Source organism: Natator depressus, chromosome 2 (assembly GCF_965152275.1).
Source record: "Natator depressus isolate rNatDep1 chromosome 2, rNatDep2.hap1, whole genome shotgun sequence".
NCBI classification, from domain to species: Eukaryota; Metazoa; Chordata; order Testudines; family Cheloniidae; genus Natator; species Natator depressus.
Window position 1 is genome coordinate 115,343,132 of NC_134235.1, and position 18,883 is coordinate 115,362,014.

Sequence of the window (18,883 nt, forward strand, 5' to 3'; positions counted from 1 at the left end):
ACATCCGCTTTGAATTCACATTGCACTGATATAAATAACTACAGAAGATGCAACAGTCTAAAAACACAAATGACATATTGATCATGGATGGATTAATGCATTGTGCCAGCAGCACCCCAACCCCTTTCACTTCTGTTTTGCATTTGGTGAGACAATTAGCTTTTTTGTTCCCTTTAAAACTGATGACACAGTTCTTTTAAACATCAAAACCACAGGTGAAAATGTTTAACTCTTTACGGAATCAACTCTTTAACAGGTTGCTACAGCAAGGTTACCTCCTGTAATAATTTTATTGTGAGTCTTAAGATAGTTTGTGTTTTTCTTAAAGCTTCAACTCCTGCAGTCAGTGATTAAATAGAAATATTAACTCACTGTTACCAGTGCTTGCAATTTTTATCACAACTTTTGCAATATTTTGTATTTTTTTCTGAAGCCTCCAGATGCTGGAGTCAAGTCATTCTGTGAAAATCTCAACTTTCATCTTGAAAAAAGGAAGTTTCTAAGGCTGATAGTTGCAAAGAAATCCTTTAAAACATGACCCAAGTGTGTCTCAAAAAGCTCACAAACCAGATAACAAATAAAAAGAACACCATTTTTTTAAAATAACGATCTCATGATTGTAAAGCAAATCTCATGATTCTTTCAGCCTGTTGTGATTCTTAAATGCTAGTGGCTGGCAAGGCTGCCAACACCAAAACCAGATCCAAAAACGTTTAACCCTTGGTAGAGCAGGTAGGACAGGCCCTGGATGGGCTCTTCAGAAAGCAGCTTCTGACACAGATTATGAGGGTGCTGGGTTACATTGTGCCTTAAATGCCCAGCCCTGTGTGGGTGACTGCACCCTGCCACGGCATCCAAGCACCCCCCAACCTTGCTCCCCCTGTTCTGTCCCTATTTTATCCCGTTTTGCACATGGGGAGGGCTACAGCAACTTCGCCAACTGTTACTGCGCATGCTCACCCCCTCTCTCAGTAATTACACGGGTAGCCAGAGCCGAGGCTACACCGGAAACAGCTGTTCTGAGTTTGGAAGGGTGCCGGAAGTAACCGCACTGCCCCGCCCCCCCTTCCTCCGCCTGCCTCCCTCCTCCCGCCGCGGACGTGGGGCGGGGCGAGAGGGAGCCCCCGCTGCTTCCTTATTGGCGGCTGCTGCGCCGCGCGCGGACTCAGGATGTCGGTTGCGCTGCGGCGGCTCCGCGAGACCCCGCGGCACCTGCTGGTGTGCGAGAAAAGCCACGTGCGGCATGAGCGCTCCCGGCACGCGGCGCACGTGCGGAGCCACGCCTACAACTGCCGCGTGAGTGCGGGGCGGCGGGTGGCTGTGGGCGCTCTGCCCGCGAGGGAGCGGTTGGGGAGCGGGAAGGGCCCCCTCCCCCTGGTCGGGCTCCTCCGGCTCGGGGGCGGCTGGCGAAGGCGCTCGGTGTCTCCCTCCCAGCCCCGCTTCTAGGTGCCTGTCAGGGGCTGGCTTCCTAGCCGCCCTCTGCTGGGGCAAGCCCCTGGTGTAGACGCGGCTCTGCTGCCCCCTCTGCGCTGCCGGGACTGTAGGTCTGGCCCCCTGAATTATAAGTGTAGGCCAACATGAGGGGTCTCCCCCCGTTTAACCTGCTCCGTTTTCAAGGCTGGTTATGCCGGCCTAGTTACGGTGGTAATTGTGCTGCTATAGTCTCTGTAATGTAGACCTGGCCTTAGACAGACATACTAACAACCCGAAATCTACCAGTGGTGTAGACGCTGATCTCTCTTTCCCTTCCTCTTCAAAAAAAAAAAACCAAAAAACTAAAATTAAAATAGCTGAGCCAACAGCCTCCTTTTTGTGTAAAGGTTTGTATTGCCAATTTTTCCATGCACATCCGCTCCATTGATTATTCCAGCTCCGCTCTTGGGGCAGTTCTTCATGGATGGATGAATAAAGTTGTGTGTGACTATTCCCCCCCCCTTTTTTTTTCTTTGCAGAGTGATAGATTTTTAAAACAAAGAGGGAAAGCCCCCAAAACTTGATATGGTATTTTCAACAAAACACTCTTTCTCCCATCCAGTTTATAATTTGTCAGTGGGACTGTAGTTCATATTTTTAATCTAATCATGTCCTTTTAGAGTATCATTTGGATGAAATGATGATATATCAAGCTGGTAAAAACAAAACAAAAAATTCTGATCACTTCTCTACTGGCACCTAAGGCTTTGAAATTGGTTATCCAACAAGATAATGTTGATGGGGGAAGGAAAAGATCAGTGTTTATCAACTGGTAGATTTGGTATTTTAGTCTAAGGCCAGGTGTGAGCTCAGAAATTTGTTTCTGTCACTAACAGAAGTTGGTGCTATAAAAGATATTACCTCACCCACCTTTTCTCTATAATTCTATGTATGCATTTCTGAGATGCTTCTTTAAAGGGACATGCAGTTGCTTCTAGAATGTCTCTTATGCTGGGACTTAATTTAACCAAACTGGATCCATTATTGGTTTGCAAGTTGCTGAGTTTCAAAAACTCCAAAACTTAAATCACATTTAACAGCTATATATAATGTATTGAACAAGGTGTCAAAGACAGATAAACAAGCCAACAGTAGATAGGTATTGATAGGCAGTCCAGAACTGTAAGTCACCCTGTTATCCTTTCTGCCTTAGCAAAAGGAGGTTTGGTCGGTGGTGTTGTGTGTGACGGCTCCCTGCCACCACAGTCTCCTGTTAGCTAGCCAAAAAAACTCCTTAGGATGCTGCCACCCCAAACTGGGCCTTACAGATTAATCCTTGGTGCACTACAATATCGAACTCTCCAGAAGCATCTCTCTGCAGCATCCAGCCCCCGTCACTGGATGCTGACAGAACTACCAACTCTGCTGCCGCCGAAGAGACGGACTACGTACCAGCCTGCTGGTTCGGCTGAGGATGCACACCTCTTTATTATAACAGCACTGAGATTAATTTATAATAAAGCAAAAGTAAGTTTATTAATAAAGAACAGAGATTTAAGTGAAATTAAGCAGAGATAATAGAAACCGAAAATGGTTACAAATGAAACAAAAGTATAAAGTGTTTGAGACTCTATGTAACCTTAGCAGGCTCCATGCTTTGTCTAAAGCAGTTTTCTCACCTACAGCTACTTCTCAGCATCATCAACCCATCTGGTTGGAGATCCACTGTTCATAGATGCAAAGAGACTGATCTCTTCGTTCCCTCAGTTATGAGTAGCAAAATGTCCTTTTGCGGCTTATGTTCCCCAAAGTTCATAGTCTTTGTCCCAAGAGTCAGGCTGACTCCCTGAGGTCCAGATTATGAGGTGTCCTCTGGTGTGCTGATGCCATGCTATTGCCTCATCCTCTTGATAACCGGTGTTTACCTCAGATGCAAATGAAAGGTCCATTGTCTCTGGCATCCCTGTGCTCAGTTTACATTACCACATTCACCCTGACTAAATTGGCCTTCAACATTGGTTCTCCACTCGTAAGGTAACCCCCTTCTCTTCATGTGCCAGTATATATTTATACCTGTATCTGTAATTTTCAGTCCATACATCTGCAGAAGTGGGTTTTTTACCCACGAAAGCTTATTCCCAAATAAATCTGTTAGTCTTTAAGGTGCCCCCAGACTCCTCGTTGTTTTTGTGGATACAGACTAACACGGCTACCCCTCTGGTTATAGACACAGACAAATCAACGTTCCCTTTGTCTAGGACAAACTTGATCAAATCTGCTCCCAGAACTTATTGTAGAAACATATTTCTAGCACACATACATAACTCTTTATAGTGCATGCATGAATCATCATGCAATGATATTAATGACTACTGTGTCACCAGCTTTCACTTGATACTTCACACAACACTCTTTACAGAAAATACCATGACAGCAATGTGGTAGATGTAATGAGTGCGTCATTGGAATTGAAATAGGTACAGAAAAGGGCAACAAAAATTATTAGGCGTATGTAACAGCTTCCATAGGAGGAGAGATTAAAAAGACTGGGACTTTTCAGCTTGAAAAAGAGATAACTAAGGGGGATATGACAGATGTCTATAAAATCATGATTGGTGTGGAGAAAGTAAATAAGGAAGTGTTATTTACTCCTCATAACACTAGAACGAGGGGTCACCAAATGAAATTGATAGGCAGCAGTTTAAAACAAACAAAAGGAAGTGTTTCTTCACACAACGCACAGTAAAACAGTGGAACTCCTTGCCAGAGGATGTTGTGAAGGCCAAGACACTAACAGGGTTCAAAAAGGAACTAGATAAGTTAATGGAAGATAGGTCCATCAATGGCTATTAGCCAGGATGGACAGGGATGGTGTCCCTAGCCTCTGTTTGCCAAAAGCTGGGAATGGGCTACAGGGGATGGATCACTTGATGATTACCTGATAAATCCCTCTGAAGCACCTGGCATTGGCCACTGTCGGAAGACAGGATACTGGGCTAGATGTACCTTTGGTCTGACCCAGTATGGCCGTTCTCTGTGTCAGGGCTGATAGGATTTACAGAACAGTGGGCCATCTGCCATTGGCACTGAGGGCCTGTTAGGGTCACAGTATAGTTTTTAGACTCATGTGTAAGTTATTTGTAAATTTATCTTCCTGGCTCCAGCAGTACCTAAAGGCTGGATCCTGCAAACTGCTGCACACAGCCAGAACCCCATTGAAATCAGTGGAGTTCCATGTGGGTGTAAGGGTGCAAAATTGTGTCTGAAGATTAAAGATACCAATCCTACAAGTGACTCCTTGTGCGTGGACCCCGTTGGTCACACAGAGCATTATCTGGAATGGGGCCTAAGATTTCATGCAAACATCTGTAACAAAAGATTTGAAGGAGATAGCTTCTCTCTTAGACTCAAATTGATTTGCATATTGCAGCAGCAAGTAAGCAAGTTGTAGTTGTGTTTACTAAACCTCCTCTGGCTTGGCTGTGAAATTAAATGATCAGTTCCTTTTCTGGCAAAGTTAAGTAACTGCAGTTAAATCATCTGAATGTTGTTGAAAAACCCAAATCCACTCTGTCCCCTCCCTTGTCACCACAGATCCCTGTGTGACCCTGGAGGCCCCTCAGTGCCAACTAGCAGAGAGCACAATTACCATAACTCACATCAGGCCTGACACTCTCATTGCCCCAACATACTGTGGTCATAATCTGTATCTAAATGGTGTTGTGTAAAGTGCCATATGCAAACTGTTAACATGCTGGTCCTGAAAATCGTTGCATGATATATGTATGGCGTGTGTACAAAGAGTTAGAAATGCGTGCTGAAAATATGTTCTTAAAATGTATTTGGAAGGCAGCACATAAAGCCCAGCCTTACTTAGGTAAAGCAATGTGTTTTTACTTGTCTGGCCAGCTTGCTCACAGAGAACACTGAAAAGTATATTTACATATAAGATAAACAAAGCCATCAAACTAGCAATTGGGGAGATGATCGCTTAATGATCACAATGGGGGATGGAGTCTGTACCTTCCTGGCTCTTGAAACAGAGACAATGAACTTTGGGGTAATATAAGGGGGACAAAGAGAGATTTGAGTCTTCTGTCACTGAGGAACTTAGGGGTCAGTGTCCTCTGAGCCTATGAAAACTCTCTTGGCCTAAAAGGCAAGCGTAGCTGGAAACTGACTATAGATGAGAAACTGCTTAGAAAAGGAAACTTGCTGAAATTAAGTTTGCCACAAGAATGCATATTTTGTTTTGTTCTGTTTCACTTGTAACCATACCTGTTTTTTTATTCTTATTTATTATCACTTAAATTTGTTCTTTGTTAACAAACTTGTTGTTGTTTTATTACAAAACCATCTCAGTGCTGTGTATTAAATTGGAGAGTGAATCCTCAGCTAACCTAACAGGCTGATGTGCGTGCGATCTTTTTTGGAGGCAGCAAACCTAATAATTTCTGGGAGTGTCTAGTGAGAGGGACTGGATATGGCAAAGAGATGTCTCTGTGGAACTTGGGAACTGGGGTCCACTGGTTGTTACATGCAAAGCGAGTTTTGGACTGGCAGAGTCCTGTAGAGTTTACTGGTGAAGAAGAAAAGCTGGTGTGTCAGGTCTCTGACACATTACTTGGCAGCAGCAAAGCTCTCGCTTGCTGGGTCTGAGAGGGAGTGACACAGTGGCTTACAGTTCTGGGTACCCAAACAGAAGCATCACACCCTGATTAGAAAATTAATGGATAAAACATTTTAACTAAGGTTCAGCTTCAGGCGTTCTCAGCAATACACTTCTCCCAAGTCTCACTCCTCCTTTCATCCAAAGCACTACTTTTGTGTTATTGTCAACAAGGTCTATCACTCTCTTCCGAAGGGCAGCTCAGTGCTGCCATGTCAGACTCAGCCTATTCCCAGCTCCCCTGTATTCCATTCTGTATGGGTTCTTATACTATGCTCATCACCTTAGTAGCTGAGGACCAGATGCACAAAGGTACGTAGACACCTAAACATCAGACTTTGGCACCTAAGTCCCAGTTTTAGGCTCTAATGCAATTCACAAAACTCCAGCCAAACCCTGTAGGTGCCTAAACTCACTCAGCACCTAAATTTTCAGGATAAAAATTCCATAACTACTTAGTTTCTGCTTCTGGGCCTGCACACTGCTGCCTTGTTCTATCTGGAATCCTGTCTCCTGCCAGAGCAACCTGTGAACTGGGGAAGATAGGTGTTCACTTGCCTAACTTGCTGGTGGAGCTTGATCCAGTAGGTGTGCTCAGAGGCTGCTTACCAGATTGGAACCCATTTAAAATCTAGTGTTTGGTTATAACTTTTAGCCCAGTGGTTAGAGCACTCACCCAGGAGGTGGAAGACCCAGGGTCCAGTCCCCCTGCTCCAATGACTTTAATTATTTAGCTGCAGTGAAACAGCTTCAGCATGAGAGATTGGGGGAGCTCTGTATCAGAATATCCCATAGCTCAGTGGTTAGAGCACTTGCCTGAGAAGTGGGAGACCCCTCTTTAAATCCTGGTAGAGGGGGGAATTTTGAACCTGCGTCTTCCTCATCCTGGGTGAGTGCTCTAACCACTGGTCATAATGTAGACAGCAGCAGTACCTCCTCCTTTGATTGTCTTGTGTAGCATTGCATGCTGGCCTCTTTCTTTCTCATAAGAAACACAGTAGGACCTAATCTGCTTGAATTTGGGAGAACAGCCATGCTACATTGAATGCACCTGATCTCATCTGAGTTTTTATGGATCAAGGAGGCTTTTGGGGGGGTGTTAAATCTGTGTCTTGCACTATGGAATGTATTTGTTTTAAAAATGGACCAAATCCTACCCTGATTTCCATTCATGCATGGGCATAACTAAGGACAGATTTAATCCATTATGTGGTAAACGCCCCAAATAGCAAGGGTAAAAAAGCATTCAAAACAGATTTTAAACTAACCTTTATTTTGTCTTAAAACCATACCCTTTGCAAAACCATGCTGTGCAATAATATCCCTTTCTGTAGTGCTTTAAATGGCACTGTACTGTGTATGAACTATGCAAAATAGAGAACCGAGTCCTACACAATAAGGTTTGGTAACTGAAACTCTAGGCCATCTGGGGTGGGGCTAGCTTAAAATTAGTAATGTGCTGAATTCGTCTCTTGCTATTTGGGGCATTCACCCATCTACAGATACCTTTTACTCTTTTATTTTATGTGCTGATCTCTTTGAGGAGCTGAATTTTTGTTTGCTTACTTCTTTTCTTCAGCCCTGTTTTGTAATTTTGATTATCTATGTTTATATGTAAGATCTAATCTGCATTACAAATATGGTCTGAATAGGTGTCATTTTTGATCCCTGAATGTGGAATTCTTCCAGAAGCACTGAAAAGAGTTATCACAGACATTGGAGAGTATTACTTGGTGAAGAATTTATCCCTTCATGAATTGGTTACACATGAATTTATCAATACATTTGTGAAGAAAGGTAAGGGGGAGCTAAAAATACATACAGTGAATATGAATGAAACCAAATGTCTTGGCAGTGCTTCCTGGAATACTAAAAAGTGCTTGTGATAACATCAGGGGTTTTTTTCTATGAGTTGTTTGGACTGTGACATTCTTGGCATTTGGAAGAGAAGAACAAATACAGAAGTCTGCATCACTCTCCTCTTCTCTCTGCTCCCTGGCAGATAGGCTATTAGACCTGTTATAGTGCAGAGGAGAAAGGTTAGTGATAGAAGAAATGGTGGAGGATGGACAGAAAACGGGGCAAGAGAGCAAGGTCACTGTGGTTCTTTTAAAAATCGAATTTCCTTAATTTTTTAAGGGTGGGAGAATTAAACAAAGAGAATCCTGTAGTACACTCAGATCAGTTTATTCTGTTCCACCTTAGAGTTCTTGGACAATGTACACTGCTCCTGACAGCATTTACCTTTACAATAGCTTTCCCCACATAATTCTTAACAGGAATGATTTCATAAACACTAGCTAGAGAGTAAAGCATTAAACGTTTTAAAGCAATAATTCCAAGATTTCAGAATGATATTCTTTGGATTCTAGCTCTAGAGGGCTTGAGGTAACAGTTATTTAGGGTGTGTCTACAGTGCAAAAAAAAGTGTTCTTAACTTGGATTAGCTAACTGCGATAGCTAATTTGTGTGAAAATAGCAGTGAAGACACCGTAGCTTGGCTTTTACTCAGGTTAGCAGCTCAAATTAAAATCTGTAGGAAGAGGAGCCTAACTGCTAACTCAAGTTAAAAACCAAGTTGCTGTATCTTCACTGATATTTTAATACAAGTTAGCTACCACAGGGTAACTAATCCAAGTTAAAAACACACCTTTTTTTGTAGTGTAAACATATACTAAGGCAGTACTGGGTCGCAACACAGTACTGGGTCACGGCATGTAAGGCACTGTGTTGCCTTGCTCTGGTCAGCACTGCCAACCGAGACATCCCGTCGGCAGTGCTGCCCAGCTAAGGCAGGCTAGTGCCTACCTTTTCTGACACCACGCTGTGCCCCGGAAGCGGCCAGCAGCAGATCCATCTTCTAGGTGGGGGGGCATGGGGCTCCATGCGCTGCCCCCGCCCTGAGCACCGGCTCCATACTCCCACTTGTCAGAAACCAGCCAATGGTAGCTGGGGGGGCGGAGGAGGGGTACGGGCTCAGTGCTTGCGGGTGAGAATCATGTGAAGCCGCTTGCACGCCTCCGCGTAGGAGCCAGACCTTTTGCTGGCCGCTTCCGGGGCACAGCGCAGTCCGCAGTGCCAGGACAGGTGCGAAGCCTGCCTCTGCAGTCCAGCTGCGCAGCTGACTGGGAGCCGCCGGAGGTAAGCCCGCACCCCAACCCCTGCCCCAGCCCTGAGGCCCCCCCAAACCCAGAGCCCCTTCCTGCACCCCAAACCTCTTATCCCCGGCCCTACCGGAGAGCCTGCACCCCCAGCCCAGAGCCCTGGCCCCTTCCTGCACCCCAACCCCCTTCCCTGGGTCACGGGCATCAACAATTTTCTTCAACTGGGTCCCCAGAAAAAAAGTTTGAAAAACCATTGTACTAAGGTACAGCAAGCACTGACGTGTGTTTGTACATGGGTGAAAGGGAGAAGCAAGATGTAAAGTCAAAAGTCTTATTAAGGTTTGAGATCTCCTGACCTATCAGGAATAAGAATAGATGAACATGTGTAAGGCCTGTGGCATTCTTTACAGGAATGGAATGAAGGAAGGTTAGCCCTGGTGCTCTAACTCAGTTCCATTTGAGTAATTACAGACTGCCTACCTGAATTCTCCTTGCACTTTCAATTGGGTATGATTTATGGTTTGCTTTATGTCCTGAACTGTAGTGATGTATTGCTGTTATTGTTTAATCGCAGCTGTCTTCCAGCCTAGAGGTGACTGCATTTCAGATATTAGCGGAGTGTTTCTTCTCCATATAGTTTCTAATCATCTTGTGAAGTTCTGGGTCTTTTGTTAAATGTCATTATAGAGATATTAATTATGAATAAAATCTGCAAGTTCCAAAGAAGGCATGTAAATCTGCACATAGAAATGGTTTCTCCCTCTGGTCCTTCTTCCATCTTGAACTTCAAAGATGGAACAACATGTCTCCTGCCTTTGATATTTAACACTCTGAGGAAAAGGCATGTTGATAGCAGACATCCAGGGACATCCACCACTTTGTTGATGCCAAAAAGTTCCCTATTACTTAGGACTCAATCGTGGAGCAAAGCATTTTTTCAAATAAGCTGATTTTAAAGGAAAGTAGTTGTCCCTCCATTAAGGATTAATTACTTGCTAAATTTAGGACCCTCTTTCTTGCTGCTCTTATTCTTTTGAATAGTACTTGTGCCAGCAGTTCCTGTTCGAGCAATGGGACCACTCATGTGCCAAGATTACAGGACTGGGCTCTTGATTTTAGAAGATGAAGGTGGTTGTGGTACACAACTGGAAAAAAAAAATGTCCACGATAACAACATTGTCCTCTTTATTTTTCAGTGTGACCCAATATCTGAAAAATGGTTGGACCAAATTTTTTTCTAATTTGGTGAAAAGAATCACTTCCAGGTTGAAATAAAGTGTTTTAAGTTTGGGCTGGAATGGATTTCATCTAGGTTATAAAACCCTGAAAATGTCACTGTCACATTTATAGAGGCAACACGAAAGTACCGTAGTGGGAGAAGGCTAGTTACTTTCAGTGCAGAAATCAAGCAGGATCTAAACAGCAACTGACTGGTTTATTTATCTTGAGATGAGTCTAACTTAAATATTTCCAGTATATCTTTTGAGAACTGTATAACCTTGTATTTTACTGTTCCTTTGTGTTAAAGGTTCATGCTATGCTCTTACGTACAACACAAAAATTGATCAAGATAATGCTGCTGCTCTACTACCAACTGGTATGAATTCATACTATTCATTATACATAGACATTGACTAATGCCTTTGATTTGTTTTGTTTTTACTTGGGTTTTTGAAAGCGGTACTGTCAACTGGAAAAATCATGAGTACATTTCTTTACCTATGTTTACTAGTAATTATTAAAATGAAATATTAAAAAAATTAAAGTTACTCTTTGTTATTCATGCTCTTGATTTATTTAATTTCTTACATCATGGACAGTAAACTCAATTAAGTCAATTTCACTTTTACTTATCATTTCAAATGGTCAGTGCTGCAAACCTTGGGTTGCTAATGCTGTAGAGGAATATTTGTGTGAAAACTCTTTTCACTGGAATTAAAAAAAGAGCATTTCTGTTCGTCTGAAACTTTATTAAAGCCTGCTTTTTACAAACTCTAAAATCTAAACCATTTTAAGTTGATGCTGTCCCCTTAAAAAATATAGGTCAGGTGATTTTGGTATATTTCTCAAAATACTATGATGAAATATTTAGTACTTAAAAGTACTGAGTAATACTTCTCTCAGAGTATAATTAAGCATTTTACGCGTGAGAGTAATGGAGAGCTTTGTTTCGTTTCACTGTTTTCCAAACGTCTTGAGATTTCAACATATTATACAATACATAGTACATCAATTACAGTAAAAATGGAAATCTTTTCATATCCTTTTATTTTTAGTCTCATTTGCTAATTGTCATAACCCAGTTGCCAAAAAAAAGCAAGTGTTTGGCAGAGCACAAGTAAACTGAAATTCTTCATGTAAGCTCTTTGCAGTAGGGATATCATCTTTTGTAAGTATATATAGCCACTAACCCAATGGAAATCTGATCCTGATTGCGGTCTCTGCGTGCTAGCAACATGTAAATGTTTCAAAATAATATTCACAGCCATTCTGGAGTCCATGATTTAGACACTGTGTGATATCACAGTTCAGTCCTTTTTGACACTCAATATTATTATTTTGTGGTAGTGTCCAAAGACCCCAGCCAGGATCAAGGGCTCCATTGTGCTAAATGCTGTACAGCGGCAAAGGATGGCTCAATCAATGCACCAAAGTGTTTTCAGTCTAAGCCACAAACCTTCAGACACTTATGTGCCTAACTTTACTCACCTGGGTAGGCCCATTGAAGTCAAAAAGTTTAAAGCACAGCAGTCGCTTCAAGCGTGTGAGTGTTTGCAGAATCAGGGCCTAACTGAACACAAGATTCAATAAATGAATATAACAAACACTAGGAAATAGCTGGGAGGAGGGAAGATACAGGTGACAGTAGTAACATGGCAAAGTTACATAGGGTAATTGCACCACTCAGGAATTATGTTATTTAGGGTTCACTCATGCTAATTCATAAGACATTTTTTGACAACCAACAATAATCTTTTTCAAGGGTTACTCTTTGTGATCCATTTAACTGGAACTGAAGGCGCCTGGATTACATTACTAACACCTAGTGATCCAGGTTTAACTGTATACAGCATGAGACTCTCAAAGACTTAAAAGGGAGCTATGGAAGCGATAACTGGTACTAACAAAAATCCTTGTTGTTCATAGGAAAACTAATTATATCAGTAGACAAGGACACATATGAGGAACTTGGACTACAAGGTCGTCCATCTCAGTATTCTGGTAAAAAAGTCATGAGATATAGTAAGTATTGTTTACACTAACAGCACCTGTTCTAATATTAATATCCATTTATAAAGTGTCTTAATAGGACACCAAACTATCTGAGTTTAAGCTTTGATTCCTCTAAATTTGGTTAATCTCTGGGATGTTTTCTCCCTGTGTACACACACCATACACATATTAAGAGAAATATGTAAACTACACAAGTAACAAGAAAAGCACACATAGAACATGTATATTTAATATCTCATTGATATTGTAAGAACTTAATTTCTGCATTTCTTTATTTATTTTTAATTATATATCCCTTGTATTGCAATAATGTAGGATGTGAGCATTTTTGCATTTTGTATTCTGTATGCAATCTCTGTATCTTTGTCACAAAATAATGTGCCCCTCCCCAGAAACATAAATCTGTCACATCTTCACAACAGAAAAACAAAAAAACTTAATGAAAGCTTGCACCTAGCAGAATGCTGCAGAAACTGCAAAGAAAAAACCTAAACTTAAGAGACCCCTTTTGTTGAGAGAGAGAGAGAGAGAGAGAGGATTTTGTTTTGTGTGTTTGTGACACTTAATCTTTCTCAGGCAAATTATCCTTTAAATAGCCTCAATGCCTTGCACACGGTAAAGAAAATTTGCAGTTCTTAGCAGATATCCTGTGGACATGCTTAGTGATTTCTAAAAAATCAGTCATAACTCTTTTAGTTCATATCCTCCCCCGCAAACCTAGAAGGGCCGTACATACTGAAAGTTAATTACAAGTAAGGATTAACTTTCAGAGTGCTGTTGGCTTTAAGTTATCTGCATAAAAACAACTAGTAACAAAATAGGAAATAATGCTAATTCATTGAACTTAAAAATAGCTCAAAATTTCTTCAGTTTTTTTTTTTTTTAATTCATCTTTGGATTGGGACCAATGGGTGTGGGAAAACAGGCTCATAATGGAAACAGTGCTGAAGCCGTAAGTATGGCTTTTGCTGGTACTGTAAGCTATAGCTTTTTCCTTAAATGCCAATGGTCTGGTGCCAGTATTTTTTTAAAGCCACTATTTTGGCATGACAGCTCCTCTTTTCTCATTTCCCTCACAAAAGTGAGCTGCTCGTTGCTGGTTTTAGAAAGCAGATAACTTTAAAAAAAAAACCACCAGACAAACAAAACCCCACAACTTTCCCTTGATTTCTGCACAGTGAAGCTGAGACACAAGCAGAAAAGTTAATAAAAGGCAGCAGTGTAATGTCTTCTACATCAGCATAAAGAGAGAAAAATCTTCATTTGCAAAATGGAGAGCAACAGCTGTATGACTAAGATTTTGAGAGAATGCTACAAGGCATGGAGGGTTAACTTAAAAGGAAAAACAAAGTGTATCCATAAAAAGTAGTTGACAACATATTCTAGTACTCTGATAATTCTCATAGAATCTAAATATTAAAGCTGAGCTCTGTTGAGTAAAATTTGCCCATTCATCTTTTACAGTTGTTACCATTGACTTGACTGACTCGGCCTTTGATCCTGATAGTAAGAAACATAAAAGAGTGCTTTGGGCCTTGAAAGAGAAGAAACCTTTAGAATTTGATTTCCTGCTGTCCTGGCATAACACAGGTAATGAGAATGAACTGTAATATTAGAAGAATATTAACTATGGATGACATAAAATTAGATGGGTGAGGTAATATCTTATATTGGACCAACTTCTGCTGGTGAGAGAGACAAGCTTTCTAGCTTACAAAGAGCTCTTCCTTGGGTCTGGGCTGTGTGAAGAGCTCTGTGTAAGCTACAAAGCTTGTCTCTCTCACCAACAGAAGTTGGTCCAATAAAAGATATTGCCTCACCCATCTTGTCTCTGTAATATCCTGGGACCAACACAGCTACAACAACACTGCATACACCAATAATTAGATATCATTCTTATTTGGATTGTAAACTTGTAATATAGTGGTATTTTGTTACTTAAAGAACAAACTCTTGTTGATGGCACCTCAAAGGTGCAGTGACATGAAGTAAAATTTGTCAGGAAGAAAACTGCAAATGCTGTTTGATTTTGAAATTAGCGTACAACCACTGTATGTCCTGCTATTGGGCTTTTGTAAGGCTGGTTACAAATTTTCCATTGAAACTGGTTTTTGACCGTTTTTTTTTTTTACTATTTTTTTATCAAAAATTTGAAAGTACTGCAGTGGTGCCTCGTGGGAGTTCTAACTTGTTTGCCTCATGTCCCCATTTTCCTCTGTAGGCCAGGCTCATTAGCCTGGCTTCGTCTGCCATGATTGACTGCCTCCCCTCTCCAAAAGGGGGAAACTTTTGGACAACAGTACACTGTAGGAGTTGTCCAATATCAACCAGGAAGCCTGGCCTATAAAGGAGAATGGGAGCACAAGGCACTGTGGCAGTATTTCCAAGTCAAAATATTTTGGTTTTCCACAGAAATTTTTTTATGTTTTGAATTTCTGCTGAAAATTTGAAATTTTCCATGGGGAAAAGTTACCATTTTTCAAGCAGCTCTATGCTGTTCCTCTGACATGTAGAGTACAAGCCCTCTTGTTGGTGGCCTGTGTAGAACATCTCTTCAGGAACAGCCCGCAACTATCTTTTTCAAAAGGAGACTTAGTATTGTTTTTCTCCTTTCATCCAGGGATCTCAAAGTGTAGGCAGGGACACTATAAAAATTGCTTTTTACCAGTTGGATATCTTGCTTGTGAGTCTGTTAATATATCTTGAAGAGATGGTGTGGGAGAAAAGAGGACAGACTCAAAACACAATGTTAGTGATAAACTATATTCAGATGGTGATGTCCTATATGTAATAAACTGTCATCTAAGCCTCTAAATCTGGTTAATGTTTCGGTGGGATGATCAGACTCTCCATTTGCATTTTTATAGAGAAAGAACAAGTGGAAAAGCTTAATTTTTCCTTTCCTATGGCTGTGTATTTGGAAACATTAAACAAACACTCATCCTTGAAGATGTTCCATAATACATGAGTTTAATTTTTATTTTGACCAGAGTAAACTGCCTTAACTGTTGCTAATGACAAATTGAACTATACAAATACGGCTCAATAAGGTTTCTCTATAGAGCTTGCTGGATCTGAAACTGTACTTCATTTCCAAGAAAAGAGGAGAAGATGAAAAATCTAGGGCTCTGGCACAGGTAGATAAACAGCATGTAAGCAGTTTTAATTTCAGTACATCATATAGAGCATCTCACACAGCTTTCTTTCCTTTACAAATACATGTAAAGGTTTGTTTAGTTTGATACTCAGTGTTCCTTTGGTGTTGCAGTTTTATAACAACTTTTTGTGGTCTGTGTTGTTAGGTGCAGAAGGATCAACACTGGTGTCATACTTTTCCAAAAATCAAATACAAGCCCATCAACCAAAAACAACATTCAGCACATTAAGAAATTTGCAGTGTCCAGTGCTCCATAGTAATGAACTGCAAGGAAAGCTGGAAGAGTCATGCAGTGCACAGGAACTGTTTGAATGGCTAGGTGCTGTTTGCAACAAAGTTGGTTTGTAAGTATCTGAACTTGCCTTGATCTTAAATATTTAAAAAAAAAACCATAAGCCATAATTTTCTACCTTTGATACCTGACAGTAGGCACTTCAGTCTTTAGATACCTTAAATAAGTGACTTGATTTTTCACAGGTGCTCAGCACTGCTGAAAAGCAGACCATTTATTTAGAGGTCTAAATGTATTTAGGTGCTTCATGGTTGATGCAGAACTCTGAAAATGGTAGTGTTGGTGTAGAAAATTTGTACTATCCTTATCCAGATTCTTTCTGTTTTCAGAGACAACAAGTCATTTAGCTTCTTATCAACCTATTGCTGTCCTCAGCCCAGCACAGTAGTGGAGCAAGCCTATTTGTGCACAATCACTGGCTTTATACTCCCAGAGAAGATAATTCAGTTATTGGAACAGCTGTGGTAAGGGCCATCAGAGGTACATTATTATAACATATTTACAATTTTAATATTTTCCCCCTTCAAAGTATTTTACAAAGACTAATCTTCAGCACCCAGAGAGGTAAGTAAAGTATACCATCCCCAATTTACATATAGGGAAACTGAAGCAAAGAGGTTAAGGCCAAAATTATCAAAAGTGACAACTGATTTTGAATACCTCAGCTTTGAGGGACCCAACTTTGAGATATTCTAGGATTGGGTTTTTTTAAGTGTTAAGCAGCCACAACTCTAGTTGAAGTTGTGGGAGCTCAGCATTTATGAAAATCAGACCCACCGTATGTCATATTGGACAAGTCACAGCCAAATTTTCAACTCCTACAGCAAGTCACGCTGAGCTTTGATTAAAACACAGATGTTCTGGCTCCCAGTCTTAAGACCACTGGACAATGCCTAGCCTTTATTAATATCAGTTTATGATTTGTAGTCTGGTTCCCTTCTGGTGGCTGAAGTACTAATCCACAAAAAGAGTCCATTCACCAGATTTTCTTTCCATATGTCTTTCACACTGACATTGGATTGTTCTATTATCCCAGTCACAAATAATGCCAATTCCGTACAAGATGGTGGCTGGCAGAGGCGGCTCAGAAAAACTGGTTTCTATTTTAAAACACCAACCGAACAAACAAACAAGTATTTTTAATTAAAGTACAGCTCACAGTTACATGTGTCAAAGTACATGATACAATATAAATCTTCAGGAGTGAAGTTCTTCATTGTGAAATGGCATTTGGTCCCGTTTCTTTTGTTTTTCATTCAGTTTTACATAAACAGTTAACATTAAAATATTTAAACTGAGCAGTCTCATAAATATTTTAATTTAAGGTAATATTAAGGGTCTGAAGGAATGCTAGAGCCTCAGTGCCTCAGCAGGAAAACTACAACCCTTTGTGCTCTCTGTATGTACCTTCTAAAATGGTGTGACACAGTTGGAATTTCTCATATAAAACACATTTGTTTTCCAATAAAATGCTCATCACACTAGTGGGTGTCCCACGTTTCAGTAAACCCTAAGAGAGATTTTTAACTCCTTTAGTTATTTCAGTTAAGTAGTTAGGTCTCTAATTCCATTCTGGTGTACTTCAATATAACTTATTGTTCCATTCTAATTAGAAGTTAATGTATTTTTTCTTTTCCAGTTGCTATTTTGATGAACCAAAATTGGCTCAGTGGGTGACCTTAACCGTGCATGGCTTTGCAGACAGCCCTGTTTCTTGGAGAGAAAGTGAACATGGTTTCCAAAAGGGAGGAGAGAACTTGTACAATTTTGTTGTTTTTAGGAGCCTGGACTATTGGCTTCAAATGGCTGTTGGAGCAAATGATGATTGCCCACCTTAAAAGTTCTGCCTGTAGGGAAGTTTCTTAAAATTATCTAATTATCTAAGATGTGCTTACAAAATATCAGACAATTAATTAGCCATTGAAAGGATCTATGTATATAGGAAGTTTTTCATGTTAGCATCTTATTGCTTCCACATGACAAGTGGAGAAGTCTTGTTTACTGGAATGTGTATTTTTGTCAAATATCTATTTTTAATAAAAAGTGAAATCTTGTTATATATTCCACAAATGTGTAATCTTGCCAAAATGATAAATGGTTTTCTAAATCATGGCCTTCTGTGTTAAAAACAACAACAAAAAACAAACAGCACACCCTCCACTATTCAGATACCAGGAACAGAAATTACACCTTCCAACACAGAAAGAAATTAAAGCAGCAACAAGGGGTCTGCAGTCTGGGAAAGTTCTTAGGCCCTATAAATATTGAATATGGCTGGCTTACTTGACAGAAGCTTTATTGGATGTTTTATTTTGTTCTGCTTCTGTGCAAACTGCTGCAGTTGTTGGACAAGTCTACCATGACCCTGCTTTAGAAGTCTTTGTTTAGGACTAGGCCATACCACTTTTCAACTTTCACCTCTTTCTGTTGTCACAAAAGATTGAATTTTTCTTTTAGTAAGAAAAGTGTTTTGTTTTTTTTCCCTGCCCCATCCTTTAAGTCAAGTGGCTAAAGGGATTTGGCTCAGGCCTTGCTGGAAAATTCATCTGCAGCAAGAGATCAAGCATAGCAAGGCTTAAGGGTAAGAGTTAGATCTTGGAAAGTTACAAGTATTTGAAAACCAATGTTCAGCATGGAAAGTGTTTTGTAGCTTTCACTAGACAGGCTGCTACCAAACCCTGCTCCGATATACCTCTCAGAATTATTTTTTTCCAGTAACTGCCCAGTGTGCTAATTCTTTTCCAAACAAAAGAAAGGAATAGTCCCAGCCCTGAAGAGCTCTTACTGTGTTTTTTAAAAAACAAACAAAAAAACAGTAGAAGGAAGAAATACAATGTATGCAGACAAGGTGGCTAAATATATAAACATTAATGACTCAAACTCTCCATTAGCCATCAACTAGTTTTCCATAGGCATAGTACCAGAGGTGGTCTTCAGGAAGGATCTGAATGGAGAAGGAAGTGGCTTTGCAGCTGATCTCACTAGGGGAGGGGGGGCATAGCTGTCAATCAGGT

At 40.6% G+C, this 18,883-nt stretch overlaps 1 protein-coding gene across 1 annotated transcript; it reads left to right on the forward strand.

Moving 5' to 3' along the window:
- The first annotated feature begins 1,083 nt into the window (after positions 1–1,083).
- Positions 1,084–17,887, forward strand: RPP40 (ribonuclease P/MRP subunit p40). The gene is made up of 8 exons (XM_074944923.1): positions 1,084–1,296; positions 7,735–7,879; positions 10,715–10,783; positions 12,334–12,429; positions 13,885–14,010; positions 15,723–15,921; positions 16,199–16,333; positions 17,509–17,887. The coding sequence occupies exons 1-8, from the start codon at positions 1,171–1,173 to the stop codon at positions 17,705–17,707; spliced, it is 1,095 nt and encodes a 364-aa protein (XP_074801024.1). The 5' UTR covers positions 1,084–1,170; the 3' UTR covers positions 17,708–17,887.
- The last annotated feature ends 996 nt before the right edge of the window (positions 17,888–18,883 follow it).